This window comes from Ursus maritimus, unplaced genomic scaffold (genome assembly GCF_017311325.1).
Source record: "Ursus maritimus isolate PB19 unplaced genomic scaffold, ASM1731132v1 scaffold_7, whole genome shotgun sequence".
NCBI classification, from domain to species: domain Eukaryota; kingdom Metazoa; phylum Chordata; class Mammalia; order Carnivora; family Ursidae; genus Ursus; species Ursus maritimus.
The window spans coordinates 58406940-58427301 of record NW_024426885.1 but is presented as its reverse complement, the minus strand read 5'-3'; the positions used below and the strand labels follow the sequence as shown (position 1 = coordinate 58427301).

The following is a 20362-nucleotide window of genomic DNA, read 5'->3' as shown; positions in this document are numbered from 1 at the left end:
ATCACAGACACAGCCTCAGGGAGAGCCCTAACTCTCAGGAACACAAGAATTACTTCAACAAATAAAAAGCAGTTGTATACTCGATAGAGCCAGGAATAAGACGGCATTACAAAGGACTTTGGCAAAAAAACCAGAATAATGAATATTTATATTAGCAGGGACTAAGTAGTGGAGAGCCACTGAATATTTCAGAGTAGTGACATAGCAATTTATAGTAAGATTTATCTGGCACAAGTAGGTACAACTGTTGGAAGGAAGAAAGAGCAACAAAGAAATTAATGTAATCCCCTAGGTTCAATATATTGAGGAACAGTATACTTTTGAGGCAAGATGTCTTACAAAAGAAAGGTTCTCCTCATCGCCTCTCAAATACCTATAACAGGCAGTGTGTGACATTCTGTAAACATAGCACTAAATGAGACAAAAACTATGCTCCCTGCACTAATGAGGTTTGGTGAGGTTTAATGAGTGGAGAAGAAACGCCATTATGTAAGAAATTAAGCATGCACAATGAATGTCATGATATGGGAATCCCCACGTGCTACATTCATATCCAGGCCTGATGTTGGAAGGAAACTACACTTCGATTTGTATTAGTGACGTCAAGGCTAATCTGGAATCCTAATGATGAGCAGGTATTCTTGGTGAAGAGGAGGATGACGAGTTGAGGGAATTGTGCGTCTCAGAGATGGATGTGACGGAGAGCCTGGTGCTTATAGGAAGGGCGACATCTGTACAATGGAAAGGCGTTGGAGAAAAAAGTGTGAAATATGAGGCAGAAGAGCGAAGCAGAGAGCAGAACCTGGTTCTCTTACACAGGACATCGAGGGACCGGATTTCATGCTGAGGACAAGGGGAGACACTGAGAACCTGAAGGGATTTTACGCATGGTGGTTAGATGACAGATTTGCACTTTTGAAATACCATCTTAAGTTCAAGTGAGACAATGAAAGTTTACTAAAGGCAGGAGACAATTCAGGAGTCTGCTAAAGAAAATCTAGGTGAGAGATGACAAGACGTGACCTAAGATAGTGACCAAGATGGCCTTAATATGGTCCTCAGCTTGACTAAATTTTAGACAGGCTTCTTTCTGACTCTAGGTCTCTGACCTTTCTTTTCTTACAGTATATACTTTACAGAAGTTGTAATTGTAAATTCTTTCTTTGCCCCTTTAAGACATAAATATTTCTAAATGTTTCTCAACAGCTTTACAAACAAGGACTGTCTTTCTCAAGAACTAGGGAGCTGTCCCTTTGACATGCCATCATCAAGGAACATACAGTCTCTAGCTCCCAGGCTCTGTGGGAGGGCAGGAACCTAAATTTAGAGGCACCCCCTTTCATGAAGATAGAGAAATTTCACTTTTCCTTTGGGCAAAGCCAGTTAGCAAAAACAGACAGCCTACAATCTCCCTCACCCCATCTCTGAAAAGTTTTGTTCCAGAAGCATCAAATGCAAAGTTCTGGTCTCTCTCCCCTACAACAATAGCCTTGAATAAAGTCTTCCTTTCCTGTTTAACTTTGTCCAATGCAACACTTTCTTTGAAGGTAGTGAGAGTGGAGATGGTGAAAAAAATAGAAAAGTGCAGAAAATATTTAGAAGATAGTAAAGCTGAAACATGTTGTATGCCTAGCTGTGGAGGGGAGTAAAACATTATTCCCAGGTTCAGATGTGTTCCACCAAAAATAAAGAAGTGTTATAAAGAATGTAGGAATTAGAGGAGATTTGTAGGGTAAGGTGATGCATTCAGGCTCGGCAACAGCAGGTGCCACAAGAGCCTGCTGTAAGCCACTCGAGGAGAGGAAACTTGCAGGCCCACCAATAGAAGTAGTCAGAGCTCACGAGACAGGATGTGGCTCCGTTTGCTTGTCTGTGTAAGACATCTGAAATCTTGTGACTGTATGAGACTGTTCAGGAAAACTGGGAAGAATTGGAGGACTACGGAGCTTGGCTCAGAACTCCAGTAAACCTTAATGCTTGAGAAGTAGATAGAGGAAGAGGAAACCATGAAGCGCTGAAAATGATCCCCCAGAAAGATAGAAGCAGAGTCATTGCCAAGTACACAATAAAAATGAAAGAAACCAATGAAGAGAAAATGCATTGCCTACTGCAGCGCTGCTTGAATAATGTAATTTCATCCAGGCTTATGCAAGCTGCATTTCTCATAGTAACCTAAACCAAATTATCTATCATGAAAAAGGTAATGAGGTCATGTCTTACCATATTATGTATGTTAATTCAGTATAAACTGGAGTTACGGAGAGTATGTTCTGATAATAAATAGGGCCTATTAAAATGTTTCCAATTTTTAAAATAAACTACCCCTTCCTGGCATTTTTTCTATTATCATGGTGGAGGATAGCCAGCTGACTCAGCATCGTAAAAAATCCACAAGGAGGACGCACTCCCAATCACTAACATGGTGTTAGAATGCATATGGCTATTTTTTTTTTTTTACCCCAAGAACATCTCCTGTATTTTAACATTTGACATGCTCCAATTCATTTGCTGCTCTTGACGTTTTGAGGTTGTGTCCAGTAACCTAGGTAACTGTTCTTATTTCCATCCCAATTTACTTCTATGTATAGAACTTACATAGATTCAACGGACTCAAACATATTCTTTAAGGCAGAGCAGATTTACTAACTATATACTCTTAAGGGAAGATAATATTAAAGATATGACAAATTTTAATCATCAAAGATGACGTGTTAAAATTTCTTTAATTTTGGATCATCAGTAAAAACGATGAATAATATATCTTTAAAAAGGTGGTATAATTTTATGCTGAAATATGATCTGACTACAATTGAAATTGTAAATTTCTAAGTATTTTTTTTTTAACGTTATGTTAAACTAAACTGAATTTCAGCATTCGCAGACCACAACTTCAAATACTTTCAAATGAAAATCCGGCCTTAGTAATGTTAAATGAGTTCCCTCTTTCACTCTTCATCTACAAACATTGTCATCAAAGTTTAAATTGTGTGAGACAGAACCAAATCTTTTATTTAGTTTTTAGACCTGTTGCCTTTCGAGCAGTGTAGGCAGAAGGAAGAAACACTAGAACATATGTTCTTCTTGGACAGGAGTAGAGAAATAAAAGGAAATTTTGTTTTGTTTTTTACTTTAATTCTAGTATGGTTAACATGCAGTGCTGTATTAGTTTCAGGTGCACAACATAGTGACTCAACGATTCTCTATATTACTCCGTGCTCATGATGATGAGTGTACTCTTAATCCCCTTCACCTATTGCACCCGCCCCCCCCCCCAACTCCCCTGTGGTAGCCATCAGTTTGTTCTCTATAGTTAAGAGTCCGGTTTTTGTTTGTTTTTGGTTTGCCTCTTTTTAAATTTTTTCATTTATCTTGTTTCTTAAATTCTACACATGAGTGAAATCATATGGTATTTATCTTTCTCTGACTGACTTATTTCACTTAGTATTATCTCTCTAGATCCATTAGATCCATCCATGTTGTTGCAAATGATAAGATTTCATTCAATACAAGGTGATTTTAAATGACTGCTTGCAAAACTGATTCTAACATGCATCCTATAAATGTCAGGATGAATGACTTTTTCGTTTCTTTTTTTTTTTTTGAGCATATACCATAAATTTTGGAAATTAAGCCCTATGTAATTTGATGAAGGTAAATGAAGACTGAGAGAAACAAACTAACGGATCAGCACAGTACCAACATTCCACAAAGAAGAAAAACTCCCAGGGCAGGGCCAGGCATTCAATGAAGAAGAAAATACAAACTTGACAATTATTGGGTCAAATTTTCTGTTTTATCCTACTATCAAGAGTTGGTTTTTGTGATCACTATTTCAGTTGTACATTATGTATGTGAATTAGATATACATAAAAGTGCCAGTATCATTAAAAATCACATTAATGTCATCTTCCTTCTAACCTCTTGAAGCAGTTTCTGATAAATCCTCCTCCTGGGGAAAAAAAACTGCTTTGAAAGACTTTTGGTAATAGAATTTCCAGTGTGTCAAAATGGTTAGCACCACAAAACCAAGAAAATAAAGGAATCTCATACTAGAAGACTGAGACTTCTATTTACAAAGCTTCTTGAACTATTCAAAAGGAAGTCAAAGTATAACACTAACACACAACTACACTCATCACCAAATTGACTTTTTATAAAAATAAAGAATTGATTGAGCACTTCCTATGTGCCAAGAACTGAACTAAAAATTTTCATATATCTACTTTAATCTTCAGGAACAACTATAAAATAGATACTATTATTATTATTATTATGATCATCACTATTTTACAGATGAGAAAACAGTTTGAAATGCAAACTAACTTTTCCAGGATCATATGGATAGTAATGGGTGGAAGCCAGATTTGAACCAAGGCTTATCTGACTCCCAAGTTCATACGCCTCTACATTATAAGGCAATGCTAACAAAGGCGAGTCACTTGCTCACCCATTCCATTCACAAAACTCTCTTTTAATCTATTTTATTGTCTATTTTTTTAAAGTAAGTTCCATGCCCAGCATAGGGCCCAACATGGGGCTTGAACTCACGACCCTGGGATCAAGTCAGATACTTAACAGACTGAACCATCCAGGCGCCCCATATTTTCTTGAGTCTTTCTAAAACCCCAGGTAGCCACCACCCTGATGACACTCTATTTCCTGAGATTCTCTTGTTCATGCTGCCCCTACTGCAGACAATAAGTGAGGGGGGGAATCTAAAAATTAGAATGCTCCCTCTATTGAAATATCACAGAGGCCAATGTGATAAGAGACTGAGGAGTAACTGCCTCTCTTTTCCAGATTCTGTGCTTAGAGACCCAGGATTGTTGTCCTACAAGGTCTACCACTATCTGGTTAATATTCCACTTCATCAAGGTGAAGTGATCCACCAGGAAGAGACTGACAAGGTCTGGGCATCACTATGTAGTTTCTAAATGGTAACAAACAAAATGATTTTGTTACTGATGGGAGATTGTACCATTGAGACTTTTCAAAACTTGTGAGGCTTAAGCAGATCTGATACTTAAGATTTATGGTCTTCAGTTTCAGGAATCATTTTTCTAGTAGAGAAATGATAATACCAACTCCATAATACTGGCCGTAACAATAGAGGACAATGAGATCTTAAGGGATGGTGAGATTCTACCCAAGTTTACAAGAGAGCTACACGGGACAGAGTATGGTTCCTGCCAGAGGACCTGGGATTTGGTTCCAGTCTAAACGATTTGCATAAACTACTGAAATTCTTTGTGTTAAATTCCCTAATTAGTAAAATCAAAGGAAAAAGAAAAACTCCAGGGCTTTTGTTAAGTAAGACGCAAATTTGGAAATATTCTGTAAGCTATAAAGTGTTAAATGATAACTGGCACTGTTCTGTTTAAATAGAAAATACGAGTTAGCATGTATTTAGTATAATCTTTTGGAAAGCTTTTAGGACTTACCAAAAAGTCTTATTATCAGTAGGTTTAGAAATTTGATGATCTTAACAGGAGTCTATTTTCATGTCTCTTTCAAATTTGAGTTTTTAAGATAAAAGATCTCTATTTTATCCTTGCTAAGAGCATGAACAGAATAAACAATGAGATCTTTAAAGAATGTTCTGTAAATCTATAGCAAAATCACACTCCTGTATCACTGTGGAATGCCTGATTACTGGATATAACCACTGTATTGGTCCAGTGAGTATTCGTGTTTAATAATTAAGATAATCACTAATCTCCACTGCTGTTCCTCTGCTACTTCATAAGGCACACACTATTGGTCTTTTAGTATTTCGCTCTCATTGGCTGTGGGCTCTAAATCATTATTTGTTGGTTATAGACCTTTACGATGCCCAGTGGCATTTGCCACTGATGACAGCAATAACAGATGATGTTGAGCCAAAGCTACTGGGAGTGAAATGCAGAAAGTAAAATGATAATAAGTAACTGTCACTCCATTACTAAACTGTGCCTGAAATTGATTCTACTACATGTTCAATATAGCAGAGTCTGCATAAACCAAGAAGCAAAAAGGCATTTAGCAGCAAACAAAAAGGAACCCAAACACATGTCTTGTTCAGTGACCAGAAATTCTTCATTGAGTATGGCGTGAGTATTCCAAAAATTCTCAACACAATACACTTCAAAATCTTATGGTATCTTCTCAACCTGATGGTACCTAGGAAATGTGTCAAAAGATAGACTCAGTCCAATGGATGCAAACCTCAGGAATGCTGGATGGAATAGAGAGATAAAGTTTCCAATGGATATGAGACTGAACATAGAAATATAAGCATAGAAATACAATGATAGAGAATATGGGGTCTGTCAGGGGTGCCAGATGCTTGAGAGAGATCATAAAACCTGTTAACATGACCATTTTGCTCAGGTGATTTGGGTGGGGGACACTTTGAGCTGGCCTGCCATGAGCCCAGAATCTGTAGGAATAAACTCACAAGTCAGATTTTCAACAAGAGGTTGTTATTTGAGTTAAACTGTCCATGCTATACAATAATTACTCTTTAAATTTTATAAGAAAATTTGTATCCTTCCTCCAGTTCTCGGACCACTATAGCATCCTTCCATTCCATCAATGGTGAATCAAGTTTATTGTGGTGGTGGTGATTTGTTTGCTTGTTAGTAAAAGATTCATTCCACTAACTCTATGTTTTAAGTGAGCTGACATGTGGTAATCACCAAAGTTCTTTGTCTGAAAACATAATCCAGTTACTAGACAAGTTATATAAATCTGCGCCTCAGTGATCTTATTAGTAAAACTGGGATAATGTATCAATAGATCAAAGTTAATGTGATAATTAAGTAGTTTATATATTGTGACTATATTTTCTTATTTTCCCTCAAAAACAGAGCCTAAGAATGGAAGGTAGCTGATTCTGGGATGAAATCTGGGGGAACAGAACTGGGGCCTGGGAAGAATGGATCAGGAAAAAAGGAGAGCAAATCCAAAGGTATATTATCAAGCTGTTCACTGTGGTGAGAAGTGTGGCTTGATCCCCCTGGGAATCCTTTGAAGACCTCTGGAAAATGCAAAATGGCCCATCCAGAGAATCTAAGAGTACTCATCAAGGTTGCTCTGTGGAGTGTTAATGCTTCACATAAGATTGTGTCTGTATTAGAATATCTGAACAGCTTCCTGAGGGATTCCACACAGCAATTTCAGAGAAGCCTCAAGGCAGGAAGTGAAGAAAATCTAAACTACTTGGAATTTATGCAGAGAGATTTACTAGAGCAGAGAGTGGCCAGGTTGAATATAATGTTACTCCCAGTGGATTTGATGGTTAGGGATCTGTCTTGCCACGAGACAGTAGTGAGGGTATTGCCCAGGGACATTCCAAATGAACTGGCCTGTCAGGGAACAGTGCACAGCGGAACACAAATCCCGAATACAGAGCAGTTCCAGGGTGATTTCTACATGGTTAGACACAGTGGCTTCTATGAAAGATTCTTAAGATCCAGGACCATGGAGATCATCAACTTCTTAACCTACAATAGTCAGGTTGCCATCTAGCTGGCCTGTAACCCCAACCAAGAGCAAAAACACAGATCAAATTAGTAGTAATAAGAAGCTTATTTTCTTGGCATACAAATCTCAAGGTTTATTTAACACTTTCATTTGCATTATCTTCTTTGAAGTTATCAATAATGCTGTAAGAAGATATGATTCTTCTCATTTTCAGATGAAGAAATTTGAAGTTTCTAAATCTTAAGGTCTTAACCAAGGCTTCATTATCTACATGTGATGGTCCAAAATGAGAATTATGGCATGTTTATCCTAATCCCAGCATCCTTCTAAGGTACCTTTATTTAACAAAATGTCCTCCTATCAATTACTTTGTAAGTCCAGACAACCCCTCCACCTCTAGTGGCTCAGCAGCAGCCGAAGTGAATCACTCACTCACTTACCTGAAAGCATGAGCAAGCTATACCATTAGCAAAATTTATTTCCAATTCCACTGCCATTTGGAAAAATTGAGCTCTTACCAAAGATGCCTACTAGGTTGGAAGGAAACTTCTTTCAGATGCTGGGTGCCCCCAGACAGTTCCCAACATGAACTGGCTTCTGGAGGGCTGGGGATTAACCCAAATAATTAGCAAGGAATGGAAGCTCAAGAAAACCACCATTTCTAGTAATACACAGGTGTTGTGACTAATATATATCAGTTCTAAGTAATCTGAACATTTGAACACATGGAACTTTCTTAAATTTATCTTTTCCCATCCATCTCCAAATGTAATGTCACTGAATTTAACTAATTAATAGTTGTACTAATGGTGATGATAATTATAATTATACTAACCCTATGGCAACTACAAATAATAACTCATGATTATTGAGAACTTACTTTGAGCTAAGCAGTGTGTTAACTGCTCTACTAGTTCACTGAGTTATTCCCCCAATAATCCACATATAGAGAGTACCTGGAGTATCCTCACTTTACAAATCAGGGAACCAAGTTAGAGAAAGGCTGAGCAAGTTTACCAGGTGACACAACAAGGAAATGGCTAATTCAGACGTATTCTAGGGCAGTCTTAGCTTCCACGCTGTACTGCCTGGCTTTCGGACCCAAATTCTGTAGTCTGGTCTGCAGTTGCAAGCTGTCATTGGCTAGGAAACCAACATTTCACAGATTCCCAAGCACTGGGTATAAGTAAAATGAAATACAATGGCTCAGAGTAATTCAGAAGTTGGTTAGCATCTTTTGAGGGATGTGTGTGTGTGTGTATGTGTATGTTGAGTTTAAGAAGGGGAGAAGGTGGCATTGCAGAAAGGAAAAAAAGTACAGGGGTAGTTTCTCAGAATTTTTTTTTTCCCCTAGATTTTCAGAATATATAACTTCTTGGGTTCTCTTTTCTACTCTAAACAAATGTGTACACATTTCAATTCCATATTCCCATGACTGCTATAAAGATCAAAAGTGGTATGGAGTGATTTACTACCCAACCAGAAACGGTCTCACCGTAAGCTTTGAAGATCAAGGAAGTTAATTCCCCCCATGTTGCAGCCCCTGCCTTCTGAGGCTTTTCCTCCTGGGCTTTGCAAAACCAGCTCCAGATCCTGGAGTCCCACCTGTGAGAGGCTGCCTGATTGATAAGAAGAGGGCAGAGCCTACAGCTGTCCTTCCAGGGAGGTGACTTACCCGGTCAGTTTTTCCTTCGGTCTGAATGCTGGTGTGACTGCGCACCTCATGTTCCTCTTCCAAGTCAGAAACGTCCTCCAGTTCCTCTGGGGTCTATAAAAAGAAAGCAAAGCATTGCTGGTGAGAATGCAAAATGGAAAAAAGTCTGACAGTACCTCAATAAGAAGGCACAGAGTTACCAATATGACCCAGAAATTCTACTCCTAGTTATAGACCCAAGAGAAATGAAAATACTCATCCACACAAAAACTGGAAAAAAGAAATGTTCATAGCTGCACCAATCATAATAGTCAAAAAGTGGCCACAACTCAAACATAACATCTACGGAGGAATAAACAAAATTCTACAGAATAGAATATTATCTGGCTATAAAAAGGAATGGAGTACTGATACATGCTGCGACATAGGTGAACCTTGAAGATGTTATGGTAAGTGAAAGAAGTCAATCACAAAAGACCACAAGTTGTGCGATTCCATTTATATGAAATGCCTAGAATAGGCAAGTCTGTAGAGACAGGAATTTGATTAGCGGTTCCTAAAGGAGGGGGAGGGAGGGAGTGGGCAATGACTGCTTATGGGTATGCAGCCTCTCTTTGGGACGCTCACAATGTCCTCGAATTAGATAGTAGTAATGATCGCATGATTGTGTACATGTATTAAAGCAACCCAGTTTTACACTTTAAAATGGTGAATGTTAGGGTACATGAATTCTATCCCAATGAATTTTGAAAGAAAAAGAAAGCAAAATAATCAGGAGGAAGTTATTCTCTGGGTGAACAGTGATTTGGTTAACCACTGTGTGGTCATCACAAACCAAGGTGTTCACATGTGATAAATAGATGGGATAATTACAATTAAAACTATATGACATGAAAAGGGCACCAAAAATTACTAAGAATTTAAGTTTTCTAGGAAATGAAATAATAAATATTTTAACTTCAGTGTCTCAATAGCTAACCTACTTCCATTTCTTTTTTTCAACTTCGGCTTAAACATCTTTTGTGTCTGGGTGGTGTCTGGGTGATGTCTGGCTCAGGAAGACCCGGGCTTGGCTGGCTTCCTCCACCAAGCCTTTCCTGACCCCTCCACTTTCACTGTCCTGATGTTCACCATACTTGATTGCAGCATTGTTGCAGAATGAGGCAGCCAGGTGTTTACTCTGTGACGTTTGGACTGGGTCTGCCCTGCTTACTGTCTTACCACTACAATGAAGTATATCAACGCTTTTGAATACATGAAGCAAAATTATCAGTGATAGTTGAAAAGAACATTGGATCTGAGCAAAACAAAACATATCAATGGCAACAGCAAACACTCACCCTCACTGTACCATTACTGTGCTTCCATCTTCCATATTTCAAAGTAATTTTTGTCTTGTGTTGTAATATCTAATCTTAATCTAATTTTAAATATCTAATCTAATCTCACTTAACCTTTCCTCCTTAATCTCGCTGGGGCAATAATTTAAAGATATCTGTCATTATTGCAAATCCAAGTAAAAGTACTTAACAAGAATCAATTTGATATTTGTTTTCATTTAAATTATGTATGATTCATGTAATACAAAGCCTTGGTAAGAAATCCAGAAATCAAATAGATTTCATGAAAAGCAACCAAATGTGAAGTGGAAGATCTCTTCTCTGCACCTGGTTGTTAAAGACTGGGCAAGGGCAGGAAAGGGTTGCCTCATCAGTCCAGCCCTGGTTTCCCTTAAACCTTGCCTTGCACACAGGTTCTTTGTTTATTTTCAGGGCTGTGGAGAGTTTACCCTCCCTTGGGACCACTCCAGAGATGGGAACTTGCCATAATTAGCTCACACTGCGAGCAAAACTACCTATTTCCTACCACTAATGGCCTCTGATTTGTTCCCATCTCATGGATCTTTAACCAGCACTTTTTTTGCTTTCTAACCTGTGCACTAAGCATCACCCAACCCTCTGCATTTATTTCAACCAACTCCTATTGGATATTAATAGTCTCCCTCTTGCCAAGTCCTCTGATATGCTTGAGTCACTGTTGTGTATGTTTATCTCTACACACAGCCCCTCTTTGCAGCGAGTATGTGCAGCTATGCTCACAGGGCAATTTATTCCTTTTCTTAGGTATTAATAACATGAGTTGATCACTGTGGAATTTCTACACAATCACGTGTTTTATTATTAACCGTTTTTGTGTATTCTTCCCACAGTATTCTTGAGAAAGGATCTTTGCAATTTTCTTCCTTAATATATCGCCAGCTCCTGAAACATCGGACTAAATTCAGTTGAACAAATTCTTTTTCTTGGGTCCTGTTGTTTTGCAACTGAAGGCTGCCCAGTTCCCCCACTGTGATCTGCTCCTTATAAATGTCTGCTATTAATTACTTGGATTACACTCTACCATGAAGTGACATATAACTTCATCATTAACTCCAATATTTTATTCAGCTCAAAATAAAATGACTTAACAGAAACTAAGAACAACTGTTGCTGTCAGAAGTCACAAGTACCATTTTTGTTGGTGATACTGCAGGAAGAGATAAGCCTACCATTTACGCCCACATACTTCACAGTGCTTTTTTTTTTTTTTTTTTTTGTCTTTAACATAGGACTGACCTCGTCTTTTCAGGAACAAAATCAGTGGGGGAGTGTTCAAAACATTTGCTGGCAGCATTTTGCATTCTGTAAGGCAAGCAGTTGGCTGGTATTGCAAAAATAAAAAGTTGAATATACAATATTATAGTTTAAGTGGAAACTCAGAAAGAAATAGAACTCTAATCACTTCTGAGGTGATACATTAACTCCTTTGGACTGAAGACAAATAATAACAGAGCAAACACTGTAACAGGGAGGAGGAAGGCGGGGCTACAATATATTATACACTCTTAAAAACAGCTTGCTTCTATGCATCCAGTAACTTTGGAAGGTGCAAGCATCTGGAAGGTGTGTGTGTGCACGTGTGTGTGTTTAATCTAGTTTCATTCTAGGGGAAGGGAGACCAACTGTCTTAGAGCAGTGTCTTGTAGTAGAAAGATCCAACAATAGTAATACAGACCTAAATTTGAATTCTGGCCCTCCGATTAGTGATCGTGGGGCTTTGGCATTTTGTGTACCATTTTAAACGTTGGTTTCCTCAGAACAAAGTTTGAGATAATAATACCTAACCCTGAAGTTTGTTGTGAGGCTCAACTGTACTAAGATGCTTTAAGTAGGAATTGCTTAGCCCACGGGTAGATGGAATGCAGGAAAAGTTCGGTTCTTTCTTTCTATTGCTTTTTCTCCTCTTCCTCCACTATTCTATCCCTCGTCCCATCAAGACCCTTTATAGTTTTCGATAAAACATTTGTAGCAATTTGGACACCTTCATTTTACTCCGAATTTGTTGTTCTGGATCGATCTGATACTTACTGGCTGCTTCTGCTTATATGCACCCCGTTTTGAGTATCTGATGTCCTATGCTATGCAGGGTTTATTATTATGCCACACATATTGCTTTCTCCTAAAGTCCAAGTAAAGATCTTTTTTGATCTAATTTTACTCATTGTATAAGAGTAAAATTATCCCTTAAGCTGGGCCCAGCAAAGATTCACTCTCACATAGATTCTCAGTGGTGATGGAAAAGACTTCCCCTCTCTGAGATGGGCTCTCTCTAAACCAAACCAAGAGGAAGATATCTTTCTTTTTCTTTCTTTCTTTCTTTCTTTCTTTCTTTCTTTCTTTCTTTCTTTCTTTCTTTCTTTCTTTCTTTCTTCCTTCCTTCCTTCCTTCCTTCCTTCCTTCCTTCCTTCCTCTCTCTCTCTCTTTCTTTCTCTTTCTTTCTTTCTTTCTTTCTTTCTTTCTTTCTTTCTTTCTTTCTTTCTTTCTTTCTTTCTTTCTTTCTTTTCTTCCTAAAAATGGTGTTAATAAACTCAGTCATTACTCATTTATTTCTCATGTCAGATTTCAGGAACACTATCTCATGTTTTTCTATTTTAACTCTTATTTGTTGTGAAGCCTTTCTTAGGCAGCTCAAAGTGATTTGAAATTAGCTTAGTTTCCTCACCTGGTAAAATGGCAAAAATATTACCTAATTCTTAGGGCTATTGTGAGGATAAAATAAGATGATGAACTGGAACATTATTCAGTGACTAGAAAGTACTGAAGTCTAATACTGTTTATGATTATTATAACTTATTATTATTAATTTTATTATAAGGCCCCACTTTATTTATGCAAAAGCGGCCAGAAAAAGTACAGAACTTGGAAATATTCAGGCTGAAGAATATTTAGAAACTGGAGCTGCAATAAACTAGAGTGACACATTAAACTTCAGGGTCACAATAAATTGGTGGTTTTAATATGTATATATATATATACTTACTGAGATAGAAATGACTGCATTTATATATTTTTTTCCCAAGGCACTTAATGCTCTCTATGGACTTTATCTCATTAATTCTTTCAGCATCCCTACCGAGACAGTATGCAGTATTACTACACATAAAAATTCACTGGCAGACTTTATAAATGTGTAACATTAAAATTTATAAAAAAGAAATTCGTCATCACCAAAGGGGGGGGGAAATGAAGAAGGAACAGAAAAGAGAAAAGAAAGAAGAGAAAGAAGAAAAAAAAAGAGGAAAAAAAAGACAGAAGAAAAAAGGTACTCTAGGAATAGGAGTCATGCTTGACATTTTCCTCTCAAATTAAGGCTGAATTCTAAATCCTACATGTGATTTAGTCATAAATCATATTTCTCTGACTATCCATCGCTGGCTCACTAAAATCGAGTAACTGCTCGAGCAGTTCCAGGACCAGTCTGACACTCAGGGAAGCTGTTAGGAAGGGGTCTACGGGGAGTCTTCCTCTTCGGAAGCAGGCAGTGGGAATGACATGCCCAGTCAGGTCCTCCCAGGTGAGCACACGATGATTTTGGAATGTCAAAGTGGAGAGTCTAAAATTAAAATACATTTTTATAAAAGAACTGGATATATTAATACATAATTTCAAATTATAGAAAACTAAGAAATGCCTGAAAACACACACACAGGCATGTATCCACTGCTCTCTTGCCTGGCGAGCTCCTAGAACTCTTACACGGCTAGATCCTCCTCACCATGGGAGCCCAGATGGCCTATCTTCAGCCCTACCCAGTCATCCTTGGTCAGTCTATCTGAAAGTAATCCCTTCCCCTACTTCATATATTTATTACATCACCCTGTATTTCTTTCTTTGCTCGCAAGAGCTGATCATAACCATGATCATAACCTGAAATTATATTCTTTTTTTTTGAGAGGGAATATGTTTTAGTCTTATCCCATAAGAACATAACTTCCATGAGAATGAGGATGTTGTCTGTCTTGTTTATCACTCTGAGAACCTTGAAACAAAATATACTATGTGCTCAATAAAAATATAACTGAATAAAGGAATAAATAATTTAATGACTCATAAGGTTTGGTATCAATGTCAGAAGAATGTCAGAACATTTTTAAGCTATAGAGTAATGTTTAGTCCTTTCCCTTCTGCCTTCGGGAACTGTTGATTTAATGATTCCTTGCTTAGGGGAAAGTTTGAGGCAAAGATTCCTGGATTTCATTTTTTAAAAATAAAGACTATGGAAATTAGAAATAATAGATTTTATGCAGAGAGAGATCTTCCATAAGCTCAAGATTCTCAGATTTGGAAGACTAGGAAGATGTCTACATATCCCATTAAAAGTTTAGTATGGATGTAAAAAGACTTCAGAGAAAACACCATTTTCTTAACTCAGACCAGAGTTTCATGGCTTCCCATGAAGTATTATAGGGGTAGCAAGTAGTAAATCTGAAGGAGCTACATGGGCTAGGACAATGGGTATCTCATTGGTAACTAATTGGGAAATGACAAGTAATTGATGGGTCTTTCTGATGTCTTGGTATAGTCTAAGCCTCTAGAAAAGAGTCTTCCAAACTTGGCACTATGGACATCTTGCTCTAAATAATTCCGGTTGCAAAAGCCTATCTAGTCTATTGTAAGTTGTTTAGCACCATCCCTAGTCTCTACCCACTACCTGCAGTAGGAAGCCTCCCAAGTTGTAACAATCAAAAGTATCCTCAGACATTTCCAAATGTCCCCCCCCCCCGCCCTCATGGGGAGGGGGGAGGAAACACCCTGTTTGAGAACTACTGATCTTGAACTTTGGTTCACCTGGCCTAACACAAGTGATAGATAGAGTAGGAAGTTCCAGTGACTATGTTTAAATTCCCCATGAGCAAAGGTAAAATCAGGTTAACTTAGAGAATATAAAAACAAAAAGTCACTTTTTTTTCTTCTACATCTGAGTTTGTAGACTGAAATTCATACCCCACACAGCACCGTATGGTTACCAGACAGAAGAGGGCACTGTTTATTCATTTTAGTCCTAACCAAACACCTACAAGACTATCTCAGAAGATTTATGAAAATAAAATTACAAACTTGGTCGCAGTTTTACTGCTAGCTCTTAATGAGCTGCTTTCATTCTGTGGTACTTCTTTCAACTTTTATTAATAATGAAGAAATGATTATCTAAAGATATGCAGTGATAGTCCAGGTTTGTTTGATCAGTAATAAAGAGGTTAAAAAAATCAAATTAAGTCATCTCAGCTAACATATTTGAGTGTCTATTTTTTTATGCACAAAAACAGGCTATTATTCTAGATTCTGGGCATCTTGAGACAAATAAAAAATAATCCTTGTCCTCAAGAGAGATAAAGGGTAAGGATATTAAATGGAAATAAAAGATATTCCCTAGAGTTACATGGTTTGAGACTGAGATTGAATGGTAAAACAGAGAAATTTCCTTAGAAATGTCAGGCAGAAGAGGGGAAGGAGTGTAAAGTACCTCAGGTTAACGTGGGAAGACATTTCTTGTATTATCAGAAAGCTGGTGGGGTTGTGCTATTGTGGTAGAGTAATGAACTTGAAGTTAGGATACCTGGGTTTTCATTCTAACTTTGTCACCAATTACTTGTATGTTGTTAGACAAATGTCATAATTTTCCTATGCTTCAATTTTCTCATATTTAAAATCGGGATGAGAAGTAAGTAAAACATAATATTTTCTGTAAGTCCCTCAAATTTTAAGATTTTATGAGTGCATGCTTTAACTGAAAGAATAACATTAATGTGGATGAAATGTTTCCTCGGTATTAGGAAACCTCAATACTAGAAGAGATCTGGTAAATCCATTGATTTTAGTTGAAACAAATTCACTCCAATTCATCATACCATTTAGAAATACAATTCATCTCCTGAATACCTGTATCTTCTCACTCATACAAGGAATGAGAAGGCATCTAGTATTATTATGCTTCATAACTCTAGTGCCTGACGCAATGCTGGCAAAAAGTAGGTGCACAATAAATGTGGTTTTTAGTGAATTCATACAAGGAAGAAAATAAATAGAGAAGGAAATAAAGAATGATGTGAATAAAGACATGTATCTCTATTTGCCACAATAGATCACTGGTGAGTTTTCTTCTTATAATCTTTCAAAAAACAATTCAAAACTGCCTCTAGGTACCATTATCATCCCTCTATGTTTCACAAGCCATTTCTTCTTTCCAACGTGCTAAGAATATAACACCATATAAATTATTCCATATGGTAAAACTAAGAGGCCTGGGTGAGTATTATATCCCTTAAAGGCTTCCACAATTGAAATATAGTTTGACAAAGCTAAGTTGCAGAATATAAAAAAAAATTCACTAAAGAGGAAAGAATATACCTACAATGTATAAGAGGATATAATTAGACATGTAGTCAAATAGGACAACTTGGGCAGAGAAATCCTAAACATGTAGAATATTGCTGACAGAGGAGACACAATCTTAGTTGTTCATATATTTTCTATGAAATAACTCTCTATTAGTTTGCTACTTAAAAACTTATCCAGGCCAGCAACCATCAAATAGCGGATCATACAAAAGGCCTTATGGTTGAGCCTGAGTTATGATGATTATCATAAGGGATGACCATTACAATCACTTAAGTTTATATAAAGCCTTTCTAAGGACTCAAGTAATGATAGAATCACACAGGGTAAAGCATATTTTAGCCTTAATCCTTCTTTCTATCATGCCTCTGTTCAGAAGACACCAATGAGGCCAATAACTGTAGAAAAGCACACAGCAAATCAGCAAGAGGGTCATAAATGAAAGTGGCATCATCAATATCATGGTGGTTATTCAACCACCAAATGAGCTGTTGATCCAGCTCTAATTCCCAGGACTGCATCTCTAATTCATGTAAACCGTCATAACAAGTATTCCAGCTTGACGTTTAAATAAAGATATGAAAGACTAATGAAGCCATGAAGAATAGTGTTTGAATGAAAGCATATTTTTGGAAAGTTCAAGTATGAGAAACATCCCAATTCAGATCAAGATCCTTGACATTCTTCTTTTTGGGAACAGAAAGGTGAGGTAATCATTTTTAATCAAGGTCTTAATATTATTCATTAACAGCACTCTGCTGGGTTATTCCACATTCTTTTTCTCATTCAATATTAACAATTAACCTGAAGAGGCAAATGCTATGATTTTAATACCATAATTGAGGAAACTGAGCCCTGGAGTTAACAAAACCCACTCAATATTGCACAGTTAATAAACAGCTACCTCAAAGTAGGTCCTGTGTTGGTTTTAAGAGCCAACTTGGTAGCCACAAATGCATGGTAAATGTGGGAACTGAGTAGTTAAAATTTACAAGTCTAGAAAATGAGCTTCAGCACAAATATACTGTTTATAGAGCAAGGCAGGCCAGGTATTTAGGGATTGTGTTCAGCAGCACACCAGTAGATTGGCTCTTAATCTCCTCCTCCCCCTGCTGGATATAATTTCTAGATCTCAGTAAACTTGGCATCTAGAACAAAGAGATGATTCTGCCTTTCTTCATTGCTCCACTGCCACCTACCTTGAACCATATATTGTCTTTAGAAACTCAACTAAAAGATATACTGCTTATTTCTCAGGATGGCACCCTGGCTTCAAGTTACACCAAACCTGAGATGAATTCAGTTTTGGTCCCTAGCATGAGCAAAAGTGTGCCGATAAATTTGGGGGGGGGGGGAATGCTCCTGAGTCATTCTTTTTTTCTTCTCTTTTTTCAAGTTCTATATGAATTAAGCTATATAGATCAGCAAAACTATTAAATGTGTTTTGGACAGAGCTGTGAGTTCATATTCTATTTCCAAATTATGAGCAGAATACCTGAAGTAAGTATCTTGCCAAAGGCCTTACATTGAGGCAAGCACTGTGGTGAAGCATAATATAAAGACTGAGAATCTGGTTCTAGGTCAAATACTCCCTTTAATAGCTCATGACCTTGAACAAATACCTCACTTGATGAAAACTCGACTTCTTCAGAAGTAAATGAAAAGGACTGAACTACATGATTTAAAAAATCCCATTCAAGTCTACTGTTCAATCTACAAGTCTATTGCAGTTTTGTTTACCATGAACATTGAAACAAAATGAATATATTTTTCTAAAATTTGAAGTAGCAGGACACCCTTTGGAAATACTGCATGCAATTTTAGACCACAGGTCCCTTTTGACTTGTTACCTCTCAGGAGGTTTGAAACAACTTTTTAAATTTGTTTTTACCAGGATTACATAGGACGATGGTTCTTCATAGGCAGTAAGTAATGACGCCATAGAGAATCATGGCAGTACAATTACTCTCACTGCTCTGTAGGGAGGTGTGCTGTTGCTGGAAACAATACAATAATAATAGCAAGAAGTGTCGTGGAGGTGGTGGTAATGATGGTGGCGGCAGCAGGAATTGTGGGAGTAGTAGCGGCAGCCATAGCAGATGACTAATAACCACCCTGACCTTCAACCCTTGGTATAAACATGGCTACCATGAAGACCAGACAAAATCTACTGTATTTGAGTGAGAAAAGCTCACCTTTCCATCAAGCTCTATGCCAAACATACTCTCTACATGTGTATTTGGGCTCTAACCCTTAGAACAGACAGCTGACAAGAGATTATCTAACTGAAAAATTATTAATTTTTCTGTTTCAAAAAAGCTATTCTACAAATATTAAAATAAGAGTTTCAGAGGGGTAGCTCAGTCAGTTAAGTGTCCAACTCTGGATTTCAGCTCAGGTCATGATCTCAGGGTGGTGAGATTAAGCCCCACCGTGGGCACCGCACTCAGCACAGAGTCGGCTTAAGATTCTCTCTCAACCTCTGTCCCTCCCATCCCCCATCCTCACCCCTGTTCACACGCACACACATACTCTCTCTCCAAATAAATAAATAAATAAATAAAGAGTTCAGAGAATATCTAATGGCAAAGAAAATGCACTTAATATACTTTTAACTGAATGTTGTGTAGTATTTTATGTGGTTTTTCTTCCTTGCAATTGTTTTAGTTTAAAATTTTTACAACAAATTATTACCTTTATCATCAGGGGTGAAAACAGGCAATGAGTGTTACAAGAATATCTGCTTCAGGTTGAATGTGCTATTTCAAGGACATGTCAGCAAAAAAAAAAAAAAAACGAGTAAGATTGCAAAACTCACTGGAGGGGGAGCTGGCCTTGTCACTTTGCAATAGGTCTATCAACGTGGTATGATACTCGAAGCTGATGTGGACACAGACAAAAGCTTTCAATAAGGGAGAGGAAAATTGAAGCATATGTCTTCATTATCGGAGCAAACACCTCAGAAGACTGTGATAGCAGATACAGAGGAATATCCCATACCCGGCCCCCATGCTATGTCCATATTCCATGGTGTCCTTTTCAGCTCTGTGGACGTGTAGGGGCCCTTGTTTCGTTATCTCATGTATCACATTTTCAGTGTTCTGGAAACTGGTTTTACAAAGCGTTCCTTAACAAAGATTTTGAGGGAAAGGAAAGTTGTGGTTTGATTTCCCAGTGGGGATATATATTTTTTAGCCCACAGGAAATCTTTTACTTCCAGAAATTGTTAAGGCAGCCAGGTATAATATCAACGGTCCTAACCAAATTCATCTATCTAGATTTGCAAAGTAATCCCAGGCACGGTAATAAAGCAAAAACCTGCCTGCCGTGCTCCAGCCATGGATATTATGTAAGGCAAAGGTGTCCAAACCTGACACTCCTATTTCACTGAACTAAAAAATGGAAAAATATGAAAGAAGTTCCACATTACTGAGGAGATGTTGCTCAGTAAGACAGTAATTCAGATCTATATTAGAGTTTTGTACATATTATTCAGGGTTATTGGACTGAAGTTTGCTTTATGGGACGT

The 20362-nt window shown here is 37.6% G+C and overlaps 1 protein-coding gene across 1 annotated transcript in view; it reads right to left on the bottom strand.

Annotated features, from left to right (window-relative positions):
• CTNNA3 (catenin alpha 3) overlaps positions 1–20362 on the bottom strand; it is a 1592500-nt gene that overhangs the window by 97797 nt on the left and 1474341 nt on the right. Inside the window, exon 15 of the mRNA XM_008695933.2 lies at positions 9140–9232. Coding sequence (XP_008694155.2) covers positions 9140–9232 — 93 coding nt within the window. The remainder of the gene's footprint in view (positions 1–9139; positions 9233–20362) is intronic.